This window comes from Salmo trutta, chromosome 13 (genome assembly GCF_901001165.1).
Source record: "Salmo trutta chromosome 13, fSalTru1.1, whole genome shotgun sequence".
Taxonomy (NCBI): Eukaryota; Metazoa; Chordata; class Actinopteri; order Salmoniformes; family Salmonidae; genus Salmo; species Salmo trutta.
Genome location: NC_042969.1, coordinates 14,321,696 through 14,344,067, shown reverse-complemented (window position 1 = coordinate 14,344,067; position 22,372 = coordinate 14,321,696). Strand labels below are relative to the sequence as shown.

At 41.0% G+C, this 22,372-nt stretch overlaps 1 protein-coding gene and 1 long non-coding RNA gene across 16 annotated transcripts in view; one reads left to right on the top strand and one right to left on the bottom strand.

The window, feature by feature from the left end:
• Positions 1-2,326, top strand: part of LOC115205265 (disks large homolog 3) — a 126,688-nt gene extending 124,362 nt beyond the window's left edge. For 8 of the 11 annotated variants that reach the window (XM_029771044.1, XM_029771043.1, XM_029771046.1 and 5 more), the window contains 4 exons: positions 72-244; positions 1,717-1,826; positions 1,933-2,024; positions 2,162-2,326. In XM_029771044.1, the coding sequence (XP_029626904.1) occupies positions 72-244; positions 1,717-1,826; positions 1,933-2,024; positions 2,162-2,268 (482 nt within the window). In that variant the 3' untranslated portion in view covers positions 2,269-2,326. The remainder of the gene's footprint in view (positions 1-71; positions 245-1,716; positions 1,827-1,932; positions 2,025-2,161) is intronic. The other 3 variants (XM_029771048.1, XM_029771051.1, XM_029771052.1) reach the window with 1 other exon arrangement.
• A 4,760-nt stretch (positions 2,327-7,086) lies between these two features.
• Positions 7,087-14,332, bottom strand: LOC115205264 (uncharacterized). 5 transcript variants are annotated; one of them, XR_003880567.1, is made up of 3 exons: positions 14,235-14,332; positions 7,804-7,965; positions 7,087-7,524 (listed from the first exon to the last, which is right to left on the bottom strand). It is a non-coding gene; the product is annotated as an uncharacterized LOC115205264 (long non-coding RNA). The 5 variants fall into 5 exon arrangements; XR_003880570.1 differs by lacking the exon at positions 14,235-14,332 and adding an exon at positions 12,580-12,619; XR_003880568.1 differs by lacking the exon at positions 14,235-14,332 and adding an exon at positions 8,243-8,983.
• Between the last annotated feature and the right edge of the window lie 8,040 nt (positions 14,333-22,372).

Below are 22,372 nucleotides of genomic sequence, written 5' to 3'. Positions count from 1 at the left end.
ATGGAAGCGCTGTGTTTTAGTGACCACTCTCTGTCTAACCGCCATTTGAACTGGTCCCTCTCTCTGTGCAGACACGACACGTCCGCAGCGGGAGAACGAGATGGACGGCCAGGACTACCACTTTGTGGGCTCGCGGGAGCAGATGGAGAAGGACATTCAGGATAATAAGTTCATTGAGGCGGGCCAGTTCAACGAGAACCTCTATGGGACCAGCATCTTGTCTGTCAGAGCAGTGGCCGAGAGGGTATGGAGGCACACACACACACACACACACACACACCATAAATGTACAGCATACAGGGATGCAAACTCGTCACTTTTCTGCGATATTCGCCGGTTTGATCTCAAAATAGGTAATCCACATGAATCGTGTAGATCCGTATTCAAAATAAAATAAGTATCCGTGATTGAGATATAAAAGAGACTCCCAGATCTTGACTTCTTCCTGTGTGATCACTAAATAAATGTGACTTCCCCTCCCCATTACTATCTCTGCTGATAGCTACTTTATTGAGGAACAATGTACTTGCCTTTTGATATGTGGTTGTCCCACCTAGCTATCTCAAGATGAATGCACTGACTTTAAGTCGCTCTGGATAAGAGCGTCTGCTAAATGACTCACATTTACATTACATTTTTACAATTGTTTCTCAAATAAATGAATGACTGAGCACAGCATCCCTACGCGTCCTACAAGTAGAATATCAAACCAAGTTCAGAGCCTGATGTCCGATATGTCATCAGAATGAATCTTGGTTACCCAGAAGTAAAATCCTCACGCGAAAGTTTGGCATTTAGTCGGTCCACGAGAGTTTATATCAGAATGCTTCATCCAGTCTCACCGGTGACTTCTGTGATCAGCCTGCTTCTCAGCTGCTTCTCTCTGTCCATTCTGTCTGCACATCTCCATCAGGTTGACATGTTATTTAGCCGTGATGGCGAGCTGGGGGTGTGCAGACGGTGATGAGGCTTCTGTTAAATTTGTTTAGTTATTGGAGCGGCTCGCAGCGCGAGCGATGTGGACACGTACCTTTAAATTCGCCCGTTCGAGCAAGCAGGCCAGTCTGCTAGGCTTTGCTGTCACGCAGCCATAGAGGAAAAACAGAGCACAGTGACAGTAATGCTTGGCCTTTATATCACTGAAAGTTTCTAGGCCAAACCACTCAGAAGTTATGCTCCATATTAACGGAGCTACCTTCTCCCCTTTCTACTGCTAATTGGCGCGCATTTTACGTAAGGAACCATGTCGCGGGCTATTTTTGGTTTGATAACAAACACCCTTGTTTAGTTATATTACCTGGCTAGCTAGCTAGCTAGCAACATGGTACCTTGGCTATGCACAAATTTGGATGGCACAGGACAAACAGAAAAGCGATAGCCTACTCAAAAAGATGCTTCAAAGGTAGCAAATTATATGCTTAATCAATTTAATTTTAAGCAAAATCTGGTATCACAATACTACTTGGTATTGTGGTACTTGGCCTGGGATCACATCGTTAGTAAAATGCTGGTATTGTGATAACCCCACTTTGAAAATAGGGAAATTCTTACAGCGTTTCTGCATGTTTCTGTGTGGAAAAATGTTCACCTTTTTTGGGTCCTCACAAGTTTGCAGCAAGGGTTAATTTCTGATTCATTCTTAATGGATGTAGAGCCTGATAGAGTATGTGGTATTTTCATACTTACCTGTTCGTTTTCTCTTTCCTCTTCCTGCAGGGAAAACATTGTATCCTGGACGTGTCTGGGAACGCTATAAAGCGACTGCAACAAGCACAACTTTATTCGATCGCAATTTTCATCAAACCAAAATCCATTGAAGCTCTTATGTAAGTGTGTGTTCTTGGAACTAATACTGTTAAAAGCATTGCACTTAACTGTTAACTCCATACAACAATCACTTCCTGTACTGCACAATCATGTCTTGTGTTGCAGGGACATGAATAAGAGACAGACTTACGAGCAAGCTAATAAAGTCTTTGATAAAGCAATTAAGCTTGAACAAGAGTTTGGAGAATTTTTCACAGGTAAGTCCACTAGTTATTACATTTTTTTTCACAGATGCTAAATATTTTAGATGAGCTTGTATTGTAGTGCGAGTAGGAACCTTAATGCATTGATGCACTCATGATATTTGTGTGCGTCTCCCTCTCTCTCTCTCCAGCCATTGTACAGGGTGATTCGCTAGAGGAGATCTACAACAAAATCAAGATGATCATCGAGGAACAGTCGGGCCCCTACATCTGGATACCTTCTTCAGAGAAGCTCTGAGCTCCCCAGCTGTAACCCTCTGTCGGCGCAGAGCCCCCCCCCCCCCCCCCCCCACACCCCGCCCATCCCCCGAAGAGCTCCTCCCTCCCCCTTTTTTGCAGATATGTTTCATATCAAGTTTTAGTGTCATCATTATGTTAATCTCAAATGAAAACAAGTCTTATCACCATTTCTGTGACTGTGCACACCCCTGCATGAGTTTCTCAGCAAATCCATTCAAGACTGGAAATGCCATTTCAAATGAATTTGTCATTTTAAAACAAAACAAGGGAAAAGCAAAATGAATCGTTCTTTGTGAAATGGGACTGACAGTTGAAGATCAGAATGTTTTACAGACGACGCTGGAGTGAGGAGGAGTTAGGGATTCAGGAGAAGTTGCAGGGGAACGGAGACCAATCATACAAGTTGGAACACTTTGTAAATGTTCATCAAATCACATTTTAAAAAAGACACGCAAGATGAGAAGCAAAGACCACTTAGGTTTTTTTTTTTCTACAAGGACTGGATAATATCAAACCCAGCTGATGGTACTGTTGGAGTTATCGCTCTTTGTAATTACTGAAGAAATTGGTGGAGAAGCCTACAGACTGGTGATCTACCAGCTTGCTGTTTGATCAGCTGCCAGTTGTTGGTGCTGCAGCTGATACAGACCTCTTGGGAGGCAGAACCAATGGAAGAAATTAGTTATGAATCTCTACATTTATATAATGAAATCACAAGGTAAATTATCAAATCCTACTGCGATTTTACTACATATTAAAAACTACACGTTTTACACTTCACTAGAATTGTCTACTTGGAGGGCTGTTAGATATTTTTTTTTGGAGGGGGGATTTTTTTGGCTTGTGGTTTTTAGCTGCTCTGTGTAAAGGATGGGGGTAGAGAAGTGTAACAGGGCTCTCTGCAAAACACCAAACTGCCTTACATCAAATACAAATTGTTATATTACTACCTGTACTTTGAGGGAAGCTATAAATAATTGACAATGAAAAAAACAGATCGAACTTTTTATTTTAAATGTTCACTTTTTCTGCGTTGTCTCCTGACTTCCAGGAGGCCTAACTTGTGAGTGCAATAGACGAATGCATCGCACTTCTGTGGATTTCTATCTTCCCCCTGTATTCTTTTGACCCTTTTTCCTGTTGTAATTTAAGAATTGATTGGATTCCAATTTAGGCAGCCATAGCTCCCTGACCCACGTTGAGCAGCAGATCACCCTATTACACTCTCTACCTTCCAAGAGGAGTGTCTCTTCTGATTGAATGGTCACATGGTACTGTCCTGAATATGCCATCATGAAGGTGGCCTTAAACGGGTAGAACAAGACAATACTTGTATTGGATGTCCTAACAAAGAGGCAATTTAACCTGCTTTTGGATTGTCCTCTTTCCCCCCCCACCCAAAATAACACTAAAGAGGGGTTTTGATTAAAACCTACATTGCATTCGGAAAGTATTCAGACTTCTTTCACATTTTGTTACATTACAGCCTTATTCTAAAATGGATTAAATACTTTTTTTTTCTCAACACACAATATCCCATAATGACAAAGCGAAAACAGGTTTTTAGAAAGTTGTGCAAATGTATTAGAAATAAGAAACAGAAATGCCTTACTTACATAAGTATTCAGACCCTTTGCTATGAGACTTGAAATTGAGCTCAGGTGCATCCTGTTTCCATTGATCATCCTTGATGTTTCTACAACTTGATTAGAATCCACCTGTGGTAAATTCAATTGATTGGACGTGATTTGGAAAGGCACAAACCTGTGTATATGTGTGTGTGTATGTATATATATATATATATGTGTGTGTATATACGTACATACATAAGGTCCCACAGTTGACAGTGCATGTCAGCGCAAAAACCAAGCCATGAGGTTGAAAGAATTGTCTGTAGAGCTCAGAGACAGGATTGTGTCGAGGCACAGATCTGGGGAAGGGTACCAAAACATTTCTGCAGCATTGAAGGTCCACAAGAACACAGTGGCCTCCATTCATAAATGGAAGAAGTTTAGAACCAACAAGACTCTTCCTAGAGCTGGCCGCCCGGCCAAACTGAGCAATCGTGGGAGAAGCGTCTTGTTGGTTCCAATTATTATTAATTCCATTTATGAATGGAGGCCACTGTGTTCTTGGGGACCTTCAATGCTGCAGAAATGTTTTGGTACCCTTCCCCAGATCTGTGCCTCATTATTGTGTGTAGATTTAAGGTCAGGGAGGTGACCAAGGACCCAATGGTCACTCTGACAGAGCTCCAGAGTTCCTCTGTGGAGATGGAAGAACCTTCCAGAAGGACAACCATCTCTGTAGCACTCCACTAACCAGGCCTTTATGGTAGAGTGGCCAGACGGAAGCCACTCCTCAGTAAAAGGCACATGACAGCCCACTTGGAGTTTTCCAAAAGACACCTAAAGACTGACTGAGAAACAAGATTCTCTGGTCTGATGAAACCAAGATTGAATTATTTGGCTTGAATGCCAAGCATCACATCTAAAGGAAACCTGGCACCATCTCTACGGTGAAGCATGGTGGTGGCAGCATCATGCTTTTGGGATGTTTTTCAGCGGTAGGGACTGGGAGACTAGTCAGGATCGAGGGAAAGATGAATGGAGCAGAGTACAGAGAGATCCTTGATGAAAACCTGCTCCAGAGCACTCAGGACCTCAGACTGGGGCGAAGGTTCACCTTCCAACTGGACAACGACCCTAAGCACACAGCCAAGACAATGCAGAAGTGGCTTCGGGACAAGTCTCTGAATGGCCCGGCCAGAGCCCGGACTTGAACCCGATCGAACATCTCTGGCAAGACCTAAAAATAGCTGTGCAGTGACGCTTCCCATCCAACCTGACAGAGCTTGAGAGGATCTGCAGAGAAGAATGGGAGAAACTCCCCAAATACGGAGTGCCAAGCTTGTAGCGTCATACCCAAGACGAATCGAGGCTGTAATCGCTGCCAAAGGTGCTTCAACAAAGTACTGAGTAAAGGTTCTGAATACTTATGTAAATGTGATATTTCAGTTTTATTTTTTATACATTTGCTAACATTAAAACAACTTTTGCTTTGTCATTATGGGGTTATTGTGTGTAGATTTAAGTATTTAATCAATTTTAGAATAAGGCTGTGACTTAACAAAATGTAGAAAAAGTCAAGGGGTCTGAATACTTTCCGAATACACTGTATATGCGCTGTGTATCTAAAGTTTTTAAATCATTTTTGAATTAGTTCTGGGCATGTGTTGAACCACTGTGTTATGAACCCAATGGCATGTCTGGGGCGAGCTAGGTCAGCTCAGGAATCTAACACACAGATTTAATTTCCCCTGTGACTGAAACACCATGTTTGAAAGGAGACATGGAGAGTTCAAAGCTGTTAAATGTGAATGAGAGTAATTGACTGAACGATCTGAGCGATTTTTAAAGGCATTTGCATTTAATAAGCGAATGTAATATGTCTATCTTATGATGCGGTGAAGCTTTGTGAAGACCACTTCTGTGGTAAACCCTTGCCTGAGTTGGCTGTATGGATTCAACAGGATTGAAATGACCTGCCCCATCTCCCTTTGCGGATCTTGGCACTGTGTTTGTGTACATGTGAGGGGACTTGTTGAAGAATAAGGAATGCTGTGGCCCCCTACCCTGTGAACATTTTTGATTTTCCACCTTTTTTTGGTAGAGGGGAAAGAGTTTTCTCAGATGCCTGAGAGCCAGACCATCTTCTATATGCCCACAGGAAGTTGTCACCTAGCGCTCTGGGTCCCCTACTTCCCCCTAAAGCACCTGTACCTGAAGGCATTTTCTGAACAGGTGTGCCCACCTGCCAGGCGCCACTGCTAAACCAGCTGTCATTACCTGTGTCAAAACCAGAGTTCAGGGAATAACCGAAGGGAACAGAGCCATTTATAAACTGCATACAGACTGTTTCAAAGGGTGTGGTAGCTGTCAAATGTAAATATGCCCCCAGCAGATCCCCCTCACCTGTGCTTCATGCATGTGTGAAACAAACTGGGGCAAAACATGTTTTATAGATCACAAATGTCAGGTAAGTAAACTGAGCTATTCTGAGATATAATTTCCATACAAATGTGCTGTAATGTTGGTATTTCTCTATAGACAAATCTTCAGCTGCCTATTGGAAAAATGTTTGTCAGTTGGGAATGTAATTCCCTCAAGTAGGGCCTGTCTACATGTTATTTCTTGTGGAAAATGGTGTCTGGGTGTATAGATTAAAACAATTATGTAAAAAATGAAGATGAGACCCAGGCAGCAACCTACAAGGTGATATTCCAGAAACCATGAGGTGCATTGATCATTATCTCATTTAGAAGTTTTAGAACTGCTCCTCAGCTGTGTTTCAACTAAACACCAGACTGTTAACGTCTGGTATTTATACCTCTCGGTCAGCCATGTCAATAAAGCCCAAAGAACTAGATTTAATTGTATTATTTCTATTGCGGTTGCGGTAGAACAAGATTGAACCGAAATGCCTCTGTGTTTGTATAATTGATGAGGGTCTTTGTTCCAGTGAGAGAGACATGAGCTCTGGGGGGGTGGGGTCGGTCAGGTTATGGTTTGTCCTTTTGGGTGATGAGTTGTTTGACAGCACACCTGTGCAGTAAGTGCTTGCGAACCCTTTGATTGTACAGTAGTTTCCTTCCTGTCACACCACAGGTGGTAGAGCCTATCAGGACGCTGGGCCGAACGGTCTTCCCTGTCCTAGTCATGAGGGAACAGTCCTGCAGCCTATTTTGTTTGGGGTTTTGTTTTGGACTGGACAAGAGTTTATTTGTTTGAAAATAATAAAATATGTGACTCGGTTATGATTTTGATGTTTTATTTGAGTCCACTGGTATTGGCAGTTTAAGATGATTTGTTTAAATAAGACAAATACAATTTTACATATATTACATTCATATGAATTTTACATGCGAGAGGCATAAAATAAAGTCCATTCATGTACAGAAGTACCAAAACATTAACTAGAAACAGTTATCTGAACTCTCCATAGGGAAATATTGGGGGAGGGCAGGATGCAACTGACATCCTGGAGGAGCTGACTAAACTGGAGACCAGTCAGTCATACAAGAACCAGTGAGACATCATACAGTAAACTACCATCCCAGCTACCACATTAATAATATCAGGTACCAGACAGTAAAAGAGCTCTGCAAAGCTCTACCAGCTCAAATCACTCCTCCATGATGAGGTTCTTCTTGGCTTTGTCCAGACTATCCAGGACCTGTGTACAGATCTGACACCTGTGGACAAACAATACTGGATATTAGCAATATAAGAAACAAATGACTACGTCTATATCTCTTTTCATTTACAGGTATACAACCAAACTTTTCTTAAGGCATCTTATCAGTAATAATAATTTGTTCTTAACTGACTTTCCTAGTTAAATAAAGATTGCATTATTTATTTTTAAATCAGTATTCCATGGGCCAAGGCCTCTCATTTGACGCTCCACTGCTGTCCAGTCAGTCAGTCAGTCAGTCAGTCAGTCAGTCAGTCAGTCAGTCAGTCAGTCGTACCTGTGTCTGGTAGCTCTCCTGCAGGGAGCCCAGGTGGCGGAGGAAGCTCATGCCCAGGCCACACCACCCCTCAGGGTACTCGGCCAGGCTGTAAAGCAGGATGCCTGTGTTCCAGGCGCAGGTCAGCTGCCACAAGATCTCCATCTCAGGGAAGTCCTCAGGCTGGAGAGGAGACAAAACACATTCATGCTGCCGCAGTCCACCTGTCTAGAAGCACCTGTGATGATAACCTACATGGCCTCAGAGTCCAGGTATGCATATGAATGGGCTTTTAATGTCTATAGTCAGTCTGGGAATAACACAATGTCAGAAAATATAGGATTTTATACACGACAACACGTGTTAGAGTTGTTGAGGAAGACTCAAATGTGATTTTGATGTATATTGATTTAAAGGTCAAATTTTCCCAAAATCCAGAAACTTCCTAGTGAATCCATACATTGAAACTAGTTCAGTGGAGTTTCCCCATCTCTCTCCCTGTAGTGCTGTGCTGGAACACCGGGGTGGCGGTCCAAACACTGAAAAGACACACCCACGTCCATTTACCCTTGGGGAAATCCCCGTCGCCATCTTGGCGGGTGGTCCAAATGATTAGCCAAGCAACGGAAGTTTGCAACGTAAGCCCCTCAGCTCTCGTTTTAGTCGGTTTTGCAGGTGTACAATTGTGTTCACTCCGGTTCCTGAAACACCTTATAATTCAATTTGCGACGATTGTACATCCGCTAAGAAAAGTCCGCGAAAACGTAAAAACAACATCAATGGAGAAGTCAACATACAAGTGTAAGTAAAAACGAATGCAAATAAGTTAGACATTGTGCTTCTAATGCACATGAAGGCACAATCACGTCTCGTAAAAAGTACATGTTTTTGTTTGGCTATCTTTTGGAAATTGTAGAAATAAATAATTTTCCTTCTTCAGAAGTTCCAGCTATGCGGGCTAACGTTAGTTAGCTAACTATCATACAGTAGGCGTATATTAATAATTATATATAGACATGCACTCATAATTGACTAGCGCATATAAAGCAAATACAAGCTACCTGTGGCTAAAAACACAATCATCGCGGGATGAACGAGTGACGAATTTCCGGCCAAGGCTGGCCCATTTACAAATCATTCCGCCATTTTACAAGAAAAGACTTGGGTCATGGAAGTAGATAGGAATTTTTCAAATATAAAGTCAGAGTGGTAGTCATTTAACGCGCCAAAGAGCTGATACAATTAAATAACCTTAACGAAAAGGAGATGATGAGCAAGCTTGACAGTTTTCTAAAGAAAGATAATCTATCTGAAGAAGAGGAGTCTGTATTCAAGTCTTTACAACTAGAATTAGAACAGCTTTACACGGATCTGGCAAAGGGTGCCTTTGTAAGGTCAAGAACAAAATGGATTGAAGAGGGGGAAAGAAACACTAGTTGCTTTTTTGCACTTGAAAAGAGAAAGTACAAAAGAAAATAACTGCACTCAAAATTAACGATGTTTTATGCAAAGATCCCATTGCAATATCATAATTTGTCAATTCCTTTTATGAAAACCTTTTATGCAATTGACTCAGGTTGTCTTATTTTTGGACTTCTGTAAAGCCTTTGTCACAATTGAACATGAATTTCTCTTTAGGTCTCTTAAACTTTTGGGATTTGGTGAACATTTTATTAAAGTAATTCACATGTTTTACAAAGATATAAATAGTTATGTGCTACTAAACCTTAATACTTCCAAAAGATTCAGTATCAACAGAAGTGTACGACAGGGATGCCCAATTTCCCCATTTTTATTCATTTTGGTTGTGGAACTTCTATCTCTAGATATTCTGAATAATGCAAATTTGTATGGCTTAACCATTTTTAACAAAGAAATCAAAATTTCCCAACTGGCTGATGATACTACTCTTTTCTTAAGAGACAAAGACCAGGTCGCCCATGCCCTTAATGCTATAACTGCATTTTCTATTGCATCAGCATTAATACTGAATGTTTCTATATGTGAAATATTATATTTATTTGACTCTGATGATAAAGAAATAGAAAATATTCCTGTAAAGGACTGTGTTAACTATTTAGGAATACCTCTGTCAAAAATCACTTAGTCAGACAACATTTGAATTTCTCTCCTAAAATTAAGAGAACTAAAAATATATTTAATAATTGGCTATAAAGAGATATTTCTATACTTGGGAGAGTACTTCTGTCCTAGGCAGAGGGACTGTCTCGTTTTGTGTACCCCTCATTATCGTTATGTGTAAATCCTACTACTTGTAAAGAGATCGATAAGACCTTTCTTGACTTCATCTGGAAAAATAAAGTCTCACAAACTAAAAAAATCAGTTCTAACAAAAGAGCTGAAGGTGGTCTAGAAGTGTTGGATTTTGTTGACATAAATAACACTCAAGATAAACTGGTTGAAAAAATGTTTGATCAATACTGATTCAATATGGTATTTCATTCCAAATAATGTGTTTAATAAATTGGGAGGTCTTAAATTTTTACTGAAATGTAATTATATTCCTGAAAGATTACCTGCTAAATTGGCTAGGTTTCACCAACAAGCTTTAATGGCCTGGAAAATATGTTTCCTGCACAATTTTCCCCCACATAAAACTCTTTTGTGGAATAATTCAGACATAACTATAAGGAATAAGTCATTGTTTTACCCCAGCTGGCATGAGAGGAATATTGACTTTGTTCTTGATATTTTCGACAACCAGGGTAATATTCTCACATATGAACAATTTATAACATTGAAAGAGTTTCCAATACCTTTCAGAGAGTTTATTTCTGTGATCAAAGCCGTTCCCAGTGGTCTAACTACATGAATGAAAACTCATCTTAGCTTTGGTAACGATCACAAAGTTTATCCAGAACTCAGATTGGAAGGCGTGGGCTTACTTGAGAAATCTTGTTGTAATAAATTTATAAGACAAATTCTTCATTCACAAAACCAACTTACACCGAGAGGAATGTTTTTCTGGAACATGCTTATTCTTGGCATTGTCTGGAAAAATGCATGGTTAAGGCCTTACAAATATTGTATACCAAACAAAGTTAAGGAAGTGCACTTCAAAATTTTACATAAGATATATCCATGTAATTCTATGATATCCAAATTTGTGGCTGTTGATGATATCTGCGTTTTCTGTGAAAAAGAAGGTGAGAATCTGTCTCACTTGTTCTTTGAATGTAAATGTGTCAGAATTTTGGGAAAACCTTGCAAAATATTTATTTACCATTATGAACACTGCCCATGTTTTTGACATGAAAGATATAATATGTTACTATTGCAATGATAACAAGACCACTGAAATGATTGTAATTTTTTTAATTCTTGTTGCCAAATACTTAATACACAAACAAAATTCTATACCAACATTTTTTTTTTTTAATTAAATTTAACTATTTTATTAAAACATTAACCCTAGTGAACAATAACAAGAATAACATTTTCCTAAATCATTACAATAAGATTTTTTCAGAGTGATTAGAATTGCATTAGAATTGTTTTTATTTTATAAATTTTTTTGTTAGTTTTTTTCCAGTATTTTCTTATTAATACCTGCGTTCTGTTTTGTATGATGTAAGAATGTAAATTGTTGATCTGTATTTGAATAAAAAATTTAAAAAAAACATTAATTCCTCCCTTACCTGGCAAGTGTATACTCCTCAGACGTCATGATACGTCATCAGAAGTGTCCACTTAATTTGAGGGGATAGGGTGTGTCTTTTAAGTGTTTGGACAACGAAAAAATGGGTCACGTGACTCGTTGCTCTGCTCCGTTGACAATGAATTCATTATTCAGAAATCCGCGCAGTGTGGACAAATTCGTTGTATTATTGAAAGCATATGGTCGAATTAACTATTTTTGTCAAAAGTATTACCTGTTTTGAGTAATTGAATGTGTACTTAGAAACGTCACGGTATTCCCTTATAGGAGCTCGTGAGGGACGAGCTGATGTGAATGTTGATAGAATTAGGTATACACAGTGGCGATTTTAGCATGTAAATCTTGGTGGGGTGGAAAAAAAAAAGTGGGATGCATGCCAGCAAAGCCACTACACAACACAAAACAATACATTAATTGCACTATAATGGTGACAAACGGTGCCCACAAACTGTTAGGGCCTACACAAAGCTGTCCCAACAGCAGAGCCCCAACAGCAGTCCCAACACCTTACCACTTCTACACCTAGATATCAGCGGAGCCTTGTCTGGCAGTGAAACAGTTCATTCAGCCTCATTTACTGCCATTTAAAAAAACATAGCAGATATGGCTGACTTGCTTAAACAAATGTGGCTTCTACTGACAATTGAGATGTACAAACTATGACATAAGGGGAAAACAAGCGGATAAGAGGCAATCCGTAATTTCGATTAAGACATTGATGAGCGAGCTAGGACCGACGTAGTCAATATATGTATTTGTTCAACACTTTTGAAATGTACAGCGACAGCATTCAGAACATGGGCCGTTCTTACAGTGTTCTCCATGTACACCAAGTCAGAACCGTAAAATAAATAAAGAGGGCATATAAGCAGACAATGAAAGCTCTTACAATATTTGATGATTACATTTCTCAAAAACTGGTTATAGGCTACATGTGCACCACCAAGTCAGAACAGAAGGCGAAATTAAGATGTGAAAATAAACCAAATTATTAGGGTGGGGTACATGGGCTACTAACAGTTTACTACACAACATACACTCAGTATTACTTTCTTAGCTACAGTAGCTGGCATATTAGATAATTTATGCAGTAGCATACAATACATTTTTGGACTCACCTTGTTGTGATGTGCTCACTTGAACAGGAAGGTGGCACAGCGGTCCATTGGGGGCAAATTTTGTCATCAAACTTTGTCATCAAAGTCTGGCATTCTTTGGATTTATGGTGCTTTCAAGACAACTGGGAACTCGGAGAAAAAAAAGGTCAAATCATGATGACGTCAGTGATCTTCAGGTCGTAGCACTAGAAAGAGGCCAGAGTTCCCGATTTACAATTCAGAGTTGGATGAAAGTTCAAAACGTATTTTCCCAGTCGTAGCTCATTTTTCCCCGAGTTCTCAGTTGTCTTGAACTCACGAAAGTCAGATTTTGCCGTTCCGAGTTAACAGTTGTTTTGAGCGCGGCACAAATCATGCTTCATTGACAACATGGCCAATGTTGAATGTTTATCATTTTAAACTAGGAAAAGAGACCCTTAATCTTAGACTTGGGACCACACTGCCACTCTGCTGAATAGCAGGCTAATGATTGCTTTGCAATGCTTGCAGTTAGCCACTGATTCCTTCCAAACCACTCATTGTTGAATTTACGATTTCCAACTTGTTGTGTAATGTTAATGGCCGATGAGCACCGATACGTTTTATCCATAATTTCTCTTCATTATTTCTCTTCATATGACAAGGATTTAAAAAGGATTTGCCAGTAGATTTGTCGACTTGATTCATGATGATGACTGCTAGCTAAGTATGATATTGACCTCAGTCCAATCAAAGCTACTGTAGATATAACGTGATTTAATGTCATTTTATCTGTGACCAATGACCTTGAGCCTTCTTGGATGGCTACTTCTAATATAACTATACGGCAGCCCCAAGGGGCTAGCATTTTCAAGCTCTACCCTTAGACTTGGTGGTAACGTAGTGTCTCCATGAGTGACAGAACACTGAGCCAATCACGGCGCAGCGCTCCATATTTTCTGCTGGCTTGCCTCACCACCACAGAAAGCACTGAGGTAGGCTGAAACACCTGCATTTTGGAGCTCCCTTACTCAAGAAAAAAAAAAAGAGTCCATGTTTGTATTTGGCTTTATTAACTCAATTATACATTGTTTGCAAACTGATATGTGACACGTATTAATGCCAATATAACATGCAAAACAGGCAAGCCCCCTCCAAATAAATATATATATATTTTTGTTGTTGCTAAAAATGTGGCGCTCAAAATAGCCCCACCTGCCGAAGGATACTAAACCGAAGGATACTAAAAAATACAGATGTTGCTACTGGATCCATGGACTGGATCTGGCGCTGTGCCAAAATACAAATAGTCGTTTGAGAAGAGAAAGCGACAAAGCAAGCGTGCGGAGGTATGTAGCCTAGCCTGATTCTTGAAGTTCGAGGTGTTCTTATTGTGTTATTACCATTGCACCATATCGTGTAGACATAGGCCTTGGTGCTCTACAGGTTAGCGTATGTGCCCTATGTATATATGACGAGGGGAGAAACATTGCGATAAATTAACATAGGCTACCAAACATTCTTAATATTGAGTTGCAACTCCCCCCTCCCCCTGTCTGTCAAGAAAGAGCAGATGTTCTTAATGTTTTGAACACTCAGTGTTTTGGGCTAATATGAAAACATAAAATCCACTAACGTCCCGTTCATAGAGGTTTATGATAAGCGATCATTCTATAAAGTAAAATTTAGCTACTTACCCGGTAGGGAACTGTCCATTTGGCCCAGCTGTCTCCAACATGTAAACATGTTTTCAGGACATCAGGGTTTATGTGGGCAGCAATATCCCTGTCGTCACAAAAGCAAACTAACAGCAACTCATCATCACGTTTCTCCATTTATGTAAGAATTGCAGTCACATATTCGAATAATCTGCAGCACCAAGATTCCTCATTCGCGGCTTTGGAGCTCAATTGCCACAACTGCACCACCAGTCTTTGCCCTTACGAAAAAGATTACAGTATAACTGCAGTATGCTGCAAATACTGCGTCCAAAATAACAGTACTTTTGCAGTGTTATTGCAGTTAGAGTGCAGTTTAACTGCAATTACAGCGTGCAAAATACCACAGTCAAATGCAGTTGCTGCACTTTTACTGCAGTTTCAAAACTGCAATGCTTTTTGTAAGGGTGGTGATCCTGGGGATGGGTTGGGGCTGTGGTCTAGCTACTGCTATGGTGGCTAGATGTCTGAAGCTCAATTTGCCTCAATTCTTCTTCTGAATACTCAGGCTCAAATAATTATGGTTCAATAACACCTGGGCGCCCCTCCAGTAGTTTTCTTCATCACTCGCACGTTTTCATCGTCAGACATATTTGTAGGTTGTTGTTTACTTTGTATAATGTGCAGTGGTGAAAAAAGTATCCAATTGTCATACTTGAGTAAAAGTAAAGATACCTTCATAGAAAATGACTCAAGTAAAAGTGAAAGTCACCTAGTAAAATACTACTTGAGTAAAAGTCTAAAAGTATTTGGTTTTAAATATACTTAAGTATCAAAAGTAAATGTAATTTCTAAAATGTACTTAAGTCTGATAAGTAAAAGTAGACATAATTTCAAATTCCTTCTATTAAGCAAACCAACTTCTTGTTTTTTTAATTTACTGACTAGGGGCACGCTCCAACACTCAGACATAATTTACAAACGAAGCATTTGTGTTTAGTGAATCCGCCAGATCAGGTAGTAGGGATGACCAGGGATATTATCTTGATAAGTGTGTAAGTTGGACCATTTTCCTGTCCTGCTAAGCATTCAAAATGTAACGAGTACTTTTGGGTGTCAGGGAAAATGTATGGAGTAAAAAGTACATTATTTTCTTTAGGAATGTAGTGAAGTAAAAGTAAAAGTTGTCAAAAATATGAATAGTGAAGTACAGCTACCAAAGAGATCTACTGAAATAGTACTTGAAAGTATTTTTACACCACTTATAATGTGTAAAGTTGTCTTCACTTTTCTGTCGATCTGCGAATTAGGGCATTATGTGCCGTTTCTACGTAGCGTTGATTCCCCCGAGAGTGCACATGGACAGTTGTTACCCATCTCCACTGCTGTGGCAGTCGGCTACATAAAATAATGATATAAAATAATCACACGTCGTAGGTGGAAATGTACACATTTCCTGACTCAAAGCTGAAAAATAGCTAATTCGGCCATACGCTTTATAAAAACAATGAATTTGTCCAAACTTCGCAGATTTCTGAATCATGAATTGACTGACAATGGAGCGGAGCGAGGCCTGCAGCCAGCAACGTCACGAGTCACGTGACAGCACTACAGAGAGGGAGAGGGCAAACTCCACTGAACTAGTTTAAATGTATGGAATCACTTGGGAGTTTCTGGATTTTGGGTAAACTTGTCCTTTTTAGGCACTTGTCCATCCATTGTTTTAATGTATCAATTTCAAGGTGGTGTAATGGAAAATCTGCATGGCAGTGGTTCGAGTAGCAACTGCATATGAAAATGTGCCTGTGCACATAAAGCTTGGTAATGCTTCAATAACATTCAATAAAGCTCTTAGTTTAACAGCAGAGTGATGGCTTGTTCAACAGCGGAGTGATGGCTTGTACAGCACATTGCCATTCAAATTGGCAGGAAGGGGATGGTGAATGGAAGCATCTGCTAATTGAAGTGGTGCTGAAAGCCCATTGATAAAAACAAACAGGAGATGCTTTCAAGGCAGCAGCAGTGGGCGGAGGGGGGCGAAGGGATGAGGGGTGGTAATGACAGTGCGGGGGTGCTGGGTGAGGGGGCGTGATTGGTGCTGACTCACTGCGGCTGTGATGATGGACAGGCCATCCTCATATTAGCCCTCATATCCTCCTCCAGCACACGGGCCTCCGCCTTCGACAAGCTGCTCGTCAGCGACAGCTGGATCAGGCTGTGCACACGCTGGCTGAGAGGGGAAGAGCGAGAGAGAGAGAGAGCAACCTATGCACGGACACACTGGAGCTCTGTCACAGCAAATATCTGACTGGATCTTATACCAGTATCTGATGGACCTGTTTAGTGGACCAATTGTAAATTGTGAGGCGTTTTTTTGTTATTTTTTTATTTTTTTTGTGATGGAATGGCAGATGAGATGGGCACACCTGCAGCGGGCCAGGTCTGCTTGTGGTCATTTCCTGTACAGAGACAGAGCAATCCTCAAGGCCTTCTTACACAGCAGAGGGAAGTGGGCAGGAGGGTCCATAACAGAAGAAACTCATCACAACAAACAACGCCTGGATGAGAACAAGTCATGTAAGGAGAGGGTCAGCTACGGTGTGTCCTCTTCACCTGCCATCGTCGCCAACATCTTGGTCTCAATGTTATCCAGCTCCAGCACTGTCTCCAGCACGGTCTCCACCTTGGGGTCGTTGAGTTTGGCATGAGCCTCAAGCTCATACAACAGCCGCAAGATGTCTGTTCGTGTCTTTGGACAAGTTCCCTGGGAGTGCATGTCAGATGATGTCAGAATATTCTCCTTGCACAACGTAATCCAACATCATGCCAGAACTAAGCATAGCATGGAATGGAAAGAGGAGGGATAATTAGAGGCTTTAAGAGTCTTCCGGACCTCCCAGCGGATCTTCAGGGCTTGTGTCAGCTGCTCGGTCTAAACATGAAGACACAGTGACATTGTCATTCAGTATTCATCATCGCCACATGGTGGCCGCTACCAGTAACAGCAGGATTTAAAATAACCACCTACGCCGGCACTGATAACACGGTTAGTCACCTCTCCTCTTTGTTGGTCTTGGTAAATTTCCATCCATGTGGATGGAGAGGGAGCTAAATGTGGACGACAGGCAGAGAGAGATTGAGGGAGAGTGGGTGGCACCTGGTCAGAGTGTGGAGACTTCCTACAGAGCTCCGCAGGCAGCAGCAGCTATCAACAGGCACGTCTTCTAGTCCATCTACTCAGCCCGTTCCAGGGGGCAGAACTGGGACAGCTAGGGTTACCACACACACACACACACACATACATACATACATACATACATACATACATACATACATACATACATACATACATACATACATACATACATACATACATACATACATACATACATACAGTACCAGTCAAAAGTTTTAACACACCTACTCATTCAAGGGTTTTTCTTTATTTTTACTATTTTCTACATTGTAGAATAATAGTGAAGACACATATGGAATCATGTAGTAACCAAAAAAATGTTAAACAACTCAAAATATATTTTATATTTGAGATTCTTCAAAGTAGCCACCCTTTGCCTTGATGACAGCTTTGCACACTCTTGGCATTCTCTCTACCAGCTTCATGAGATAGTCACCTGGAATGCATTTCAATGAACAGGTGTGCCTTGTTAAAAGTTAATTTGTGGAATTTCTTTCCTTCTTAATGCGTTTGAGCCAATCAGTTGTGTTGTGACAAGGTAGGGGTGGTATAAGGAAGATAGCCATATTTGGTTAACCTCTCTGGCGCCCCACCCGCGGGACACACTATTATTCAACAGCCAGTGAAATAGCAGGGCGGCAAATTCAAAACAACAAAAATCTCATAATTCAATTTTTTCAAACATACAACTATTATATCCCATTTTAAAGATACACTTCTCGTTTATCCAACCACATTGTCCGATTTCAAAAAGGCTTTACGGCGAAAGCATAACATTAGATTATGTTAGGACAGCGCCGAGACAAGAAAAACCACACAGCCATTTCCCAAGCAAGGAGAGGTGTCATAAAAACCAGAAATACAGCTAAAATGAATCACTAACCTTTGATGATCTTCATCAGATGACACTCCCAGGACTCAATGTTACACAATACATGTATGTTTTGTTCGATAAAGTTCATATTTATATCCAAAAACCCCATTTTACATTGGCGCATGATGTTCAGGAATGTTTTGCCTCCCAAAACTTCCTGTGAATGAGCACATCAATTTACAAAAATACTCATCATAAATGTTGCTAAAATTTACAACAGTTATTGAAAGAATTATAGATACACTTCTCCTTAACTTTTTAAGGTATAGGGGGCAGTATTTTCATTTTCGGATGAAAAGCGTGCCCAGAGTAAACTGCGTAATACTCGGGCCCAGAGTCAAATATTTGCATATTATTAGTATATTTGGATAGAAAACACTCCGAGGTTTCTAAAACTGTTTGAATGATGTCTGTGAGTATAACAGAACTCATATGGCAGGCAAAAACCTGAGAAAAATACAACCAGGAAGTGGGAAATCTAATCCCTATCGAAACTACAGTGTCTGTGGGGTCACGTTGCACTTCCTAAGGCTTCCATTGGCTGTCAACAGCCTTTAGAAACGTGTTTCATCCTTCTCCTGTTACTGGGCAGAAAATAGGAGCTCAGTCAATGAGTGGACTGCCTGGACCAGTGAGTTGTTTACTGCGCGGGCACATTTGGCACGCCGCTCCTTCTTTTTCCTCTGTAATGAATACGCTATTGTCCGGTTGGAATATTATTGACGTTTTATGTTAAAAAGACCCTAAGGATTAATTGTAAACAACGTTTGACATGTTTCTACGAACGGTAATGGAACTATTTGACTTTTTGTGTCTGGATTTACGCTCGCGCGTTATGCCTTTGGATAGTGATCTGAACGCACAAACAAAACGGAGGTATTTGGACATAAATATGGAGTATTTCGAACAAAAATAACATTTCTTGTGGAAGTAGGAGTCCTGGGAGTGCATTCTGACGAAGATCAGCAAAGGTAAGAGAATATTTATAATACTAATTCTGATTCCATATGTGTTATTTCATAGTTTTGATATCTTCATGTTTGGGGGAGTGAGGATATAATGACTGACCCAGTTGTTTTGTACTGAAGCTGCAGGGCTTTATGTTTCTTTATCTATGGCAACCCTCATTCCCTGTGGGTTATATTGATCTACACCTGCACAGATACAGACCTACTCTCCCAGTGATGCTAATAAGAGGACTTGTCTGGTAACACAGAGAAATCCCTCATCCTGTCAGAGCTGTTCTCACACTGCAGCGCAGAGTTCCAAACTAAGACACACATGGGCACACACAAGCACGTCGGCGCAAACACACACACAGGAATAAAACGAGACAAAATGCACAGTGCACTATGATGCTTTCACGGTGCCACTGTAACTCGTAAAATAGCAAGATGATCCAGATAAATGTACAACATTAAGATAGATAACAGCATATCTCCAGATAATGTTCTGCTGCTTCACAGCCATGCTAGTGAACCTCTCTCTGTTTTCTGCTGCTCCACAGCCATGCTAGTGAACCAGTTGGCCTCCCTTTGCTTCCTACTGCTCCACAGCCATGCTAGTGAACCAGTTGGCCTCCCTTTTTTTTCTGCTGCTCCACAGCCATGCTAGTGAACCAGTTGGCCTCCCTTTGTTTTCTGCTGCTCCACAGCCATGTTAGTGAACCAGTTGGCCTCCCTTTGTTTTCTGCTGCTCCACAGCCATGTTAGTGAACCAGTTGGCCTCCCTTTGTTTTCTGCTGCTCCACAGCCATGTTAGTGAACCAGTTGGCCTCCCTTTGTTTTCTGCTGCTCCACAGCCATGCTAGTGAACCAGTTGGCCTCCCTTTGTTTTCTGCTGCTCCACAGCCATGCTAGTGAACCAGTTGGCCTCCCTCTTTGTGCTGCTGCTCCACAGCCATGCTAGGCCCAGGGATGAGCTGTGATACTTTCTACATTTCTGTGCTGGTGACAACAAACACTGGTTGTGGTGAAAACCAAGCATTGCACAGCAGATAAAAATAGAATCGGTGCTAAAGCATTACCTCAGGCAACTCTTTTATTAAGAGAAAAATGTAGCTGTGGGATTGTTATACATTGTACTCACCCATTTTCAGATTTGACAGCAGAACATCCAGATTTGCATGTCTATATGTAGAGGACCTGACGGCACTACCTACTGCTGTCCCCCACCCATTCAGCAGCGATGGTATTAATGCTGTTTTAGGTTCTCTGTTGTATGCCTCTCCTCCATGTTCTCAGTTGTCAGTCCATGGGACTTCATGTCCCAGTTCTCATCAATGTGTTGGCTCGTTGCAGGGATGTATGACAGTGTGTTCATAGACATCCAACAGTTTGTTGTTAACACCACTTATGGTGTTTGAGAGCTTGCACCTTGTACTTTCAGAGCAATCATTGTACAATTTCTCCACCATGGCCTCTTGTAGTCTGGTTCTAGATATGCCATTAGGGTATTGAAGCCGACATCCTCTACCATTGACAATGGCTGCATATCAACTGCAATCATTTCTGTAATCAGTGATGTGCTTTTCTCACTCCGTCCCTTATCGCACTGGTGCCAGCAACGGGTTGGGTCTCGCTGTGCCTCCCTTTCACGTTTGCGCCTGTACTGCCACTGTAGCTCAATCCCACCTCGCAAAGTTTGCATTTCATCACCTTCTTCTCATTTAACTTCTCAAAGTATTTCCCTACAGGACTTCGCTGCTGTCGCTGCCCTGTCTCACACTCTGCCATTTTTCCAACTGTTAACGAAGAGGACGCACAGAGCGCTTTATACCTTTGGCAAATAATTTGAAAGATGCACATCTCCTATTTACAGAATTTTTGCATTATTTGTTTAAAAAATGTTTTGCCTTTATGATGATGGTCGGGACCTGTTAGTGGAAGTTAGATTTTTGGCACTGATTTTCATAAAAAAATAAACGTTAACAATCCCAAATGTATTTAAATGTCACACTCCTGGTAGAAATTAAGCATTTTAACACCATTGTATAATTCATCAGGTTTAACGATATCTCATCAATCTCGCCTTGTCTCCTCACTGGCTTCTATTGTTGATGGCACCAGTCGAACCAAATGCCTTTAAAAGACAACGATGATGAGGACTGGGGACCTAGTTTCTTTCACCTACTAACACTGTACTGAGAGGCACATATTTCACAGGAGAAATTAGAAGATGTAGGTCAGTGGATCTGGGAGACAGTGAAACCTCACTGAAACCTTACACAGCACCATGTGTCATCAAATCACATTTTATTTGTCACATACACGTGTTTAGCAGATGTTATTGCGGGTGTAGCGAAATGCTTGCATTCTTTATAATGCATTTATGGTGGGAGACTGGTGACACAGATGGCCATAATCAACTGTCATTGTAGGTTATCTCATGTTTATGATAGCATAATGTATATATTACCATTCACATAAAGTGTTCCGATCTTGCTGGACAAGAGTTCACTGATTTTGTGTGTTAGTAACTGTCCTGAGAGCAGTGACGACCTGAGCTTCATCTTTTGAGTTTTCACGCAAACTCTCCAGAGCCTTCGTGGCTGTGTCCTGTTGTTCATGATGATGATGGGTATGTTCTCCTTCAAGAATTGTCATCATTATCATCACCATAATCACCAACATTATCACCATACTTCCCAGAGGTAGGTCAGTAATGGGGACCCACCTCCAGAGCGATCTGAGCAGCCAGACTGATGGTGGTTGGAGTCAGCGTTCTCAGCCACCATCAGTCTGTCCTCGCTAGTCACAGGACCTTGAGCCAGAGTCCCGATGGCCTTCACTGCCCCTGAAGCTGATAGAAACAGGTTTTCAGACTGAGCAGTACAGAGGGCCTGGGTACATGTAGTCAATCCCAAAACTCCCAAACTCACCACACATGTAATATGCTGTAACCTTCCTCCACATTGTTATCCAGGACAGCAATCTTGTAAACACTGAACTGAGTGAAGATGCTGTTTGGATCACGACTCTCTGCCTCCTTTATGGCTTCTTTGGCCTGACACACACGCACACTCAGGAATGCACAAAGTACACACAGAAAGATTACTATACATTATAAACTGGGAGGTTCGAGCCTTGAATGCTGATTGGCTGAAAG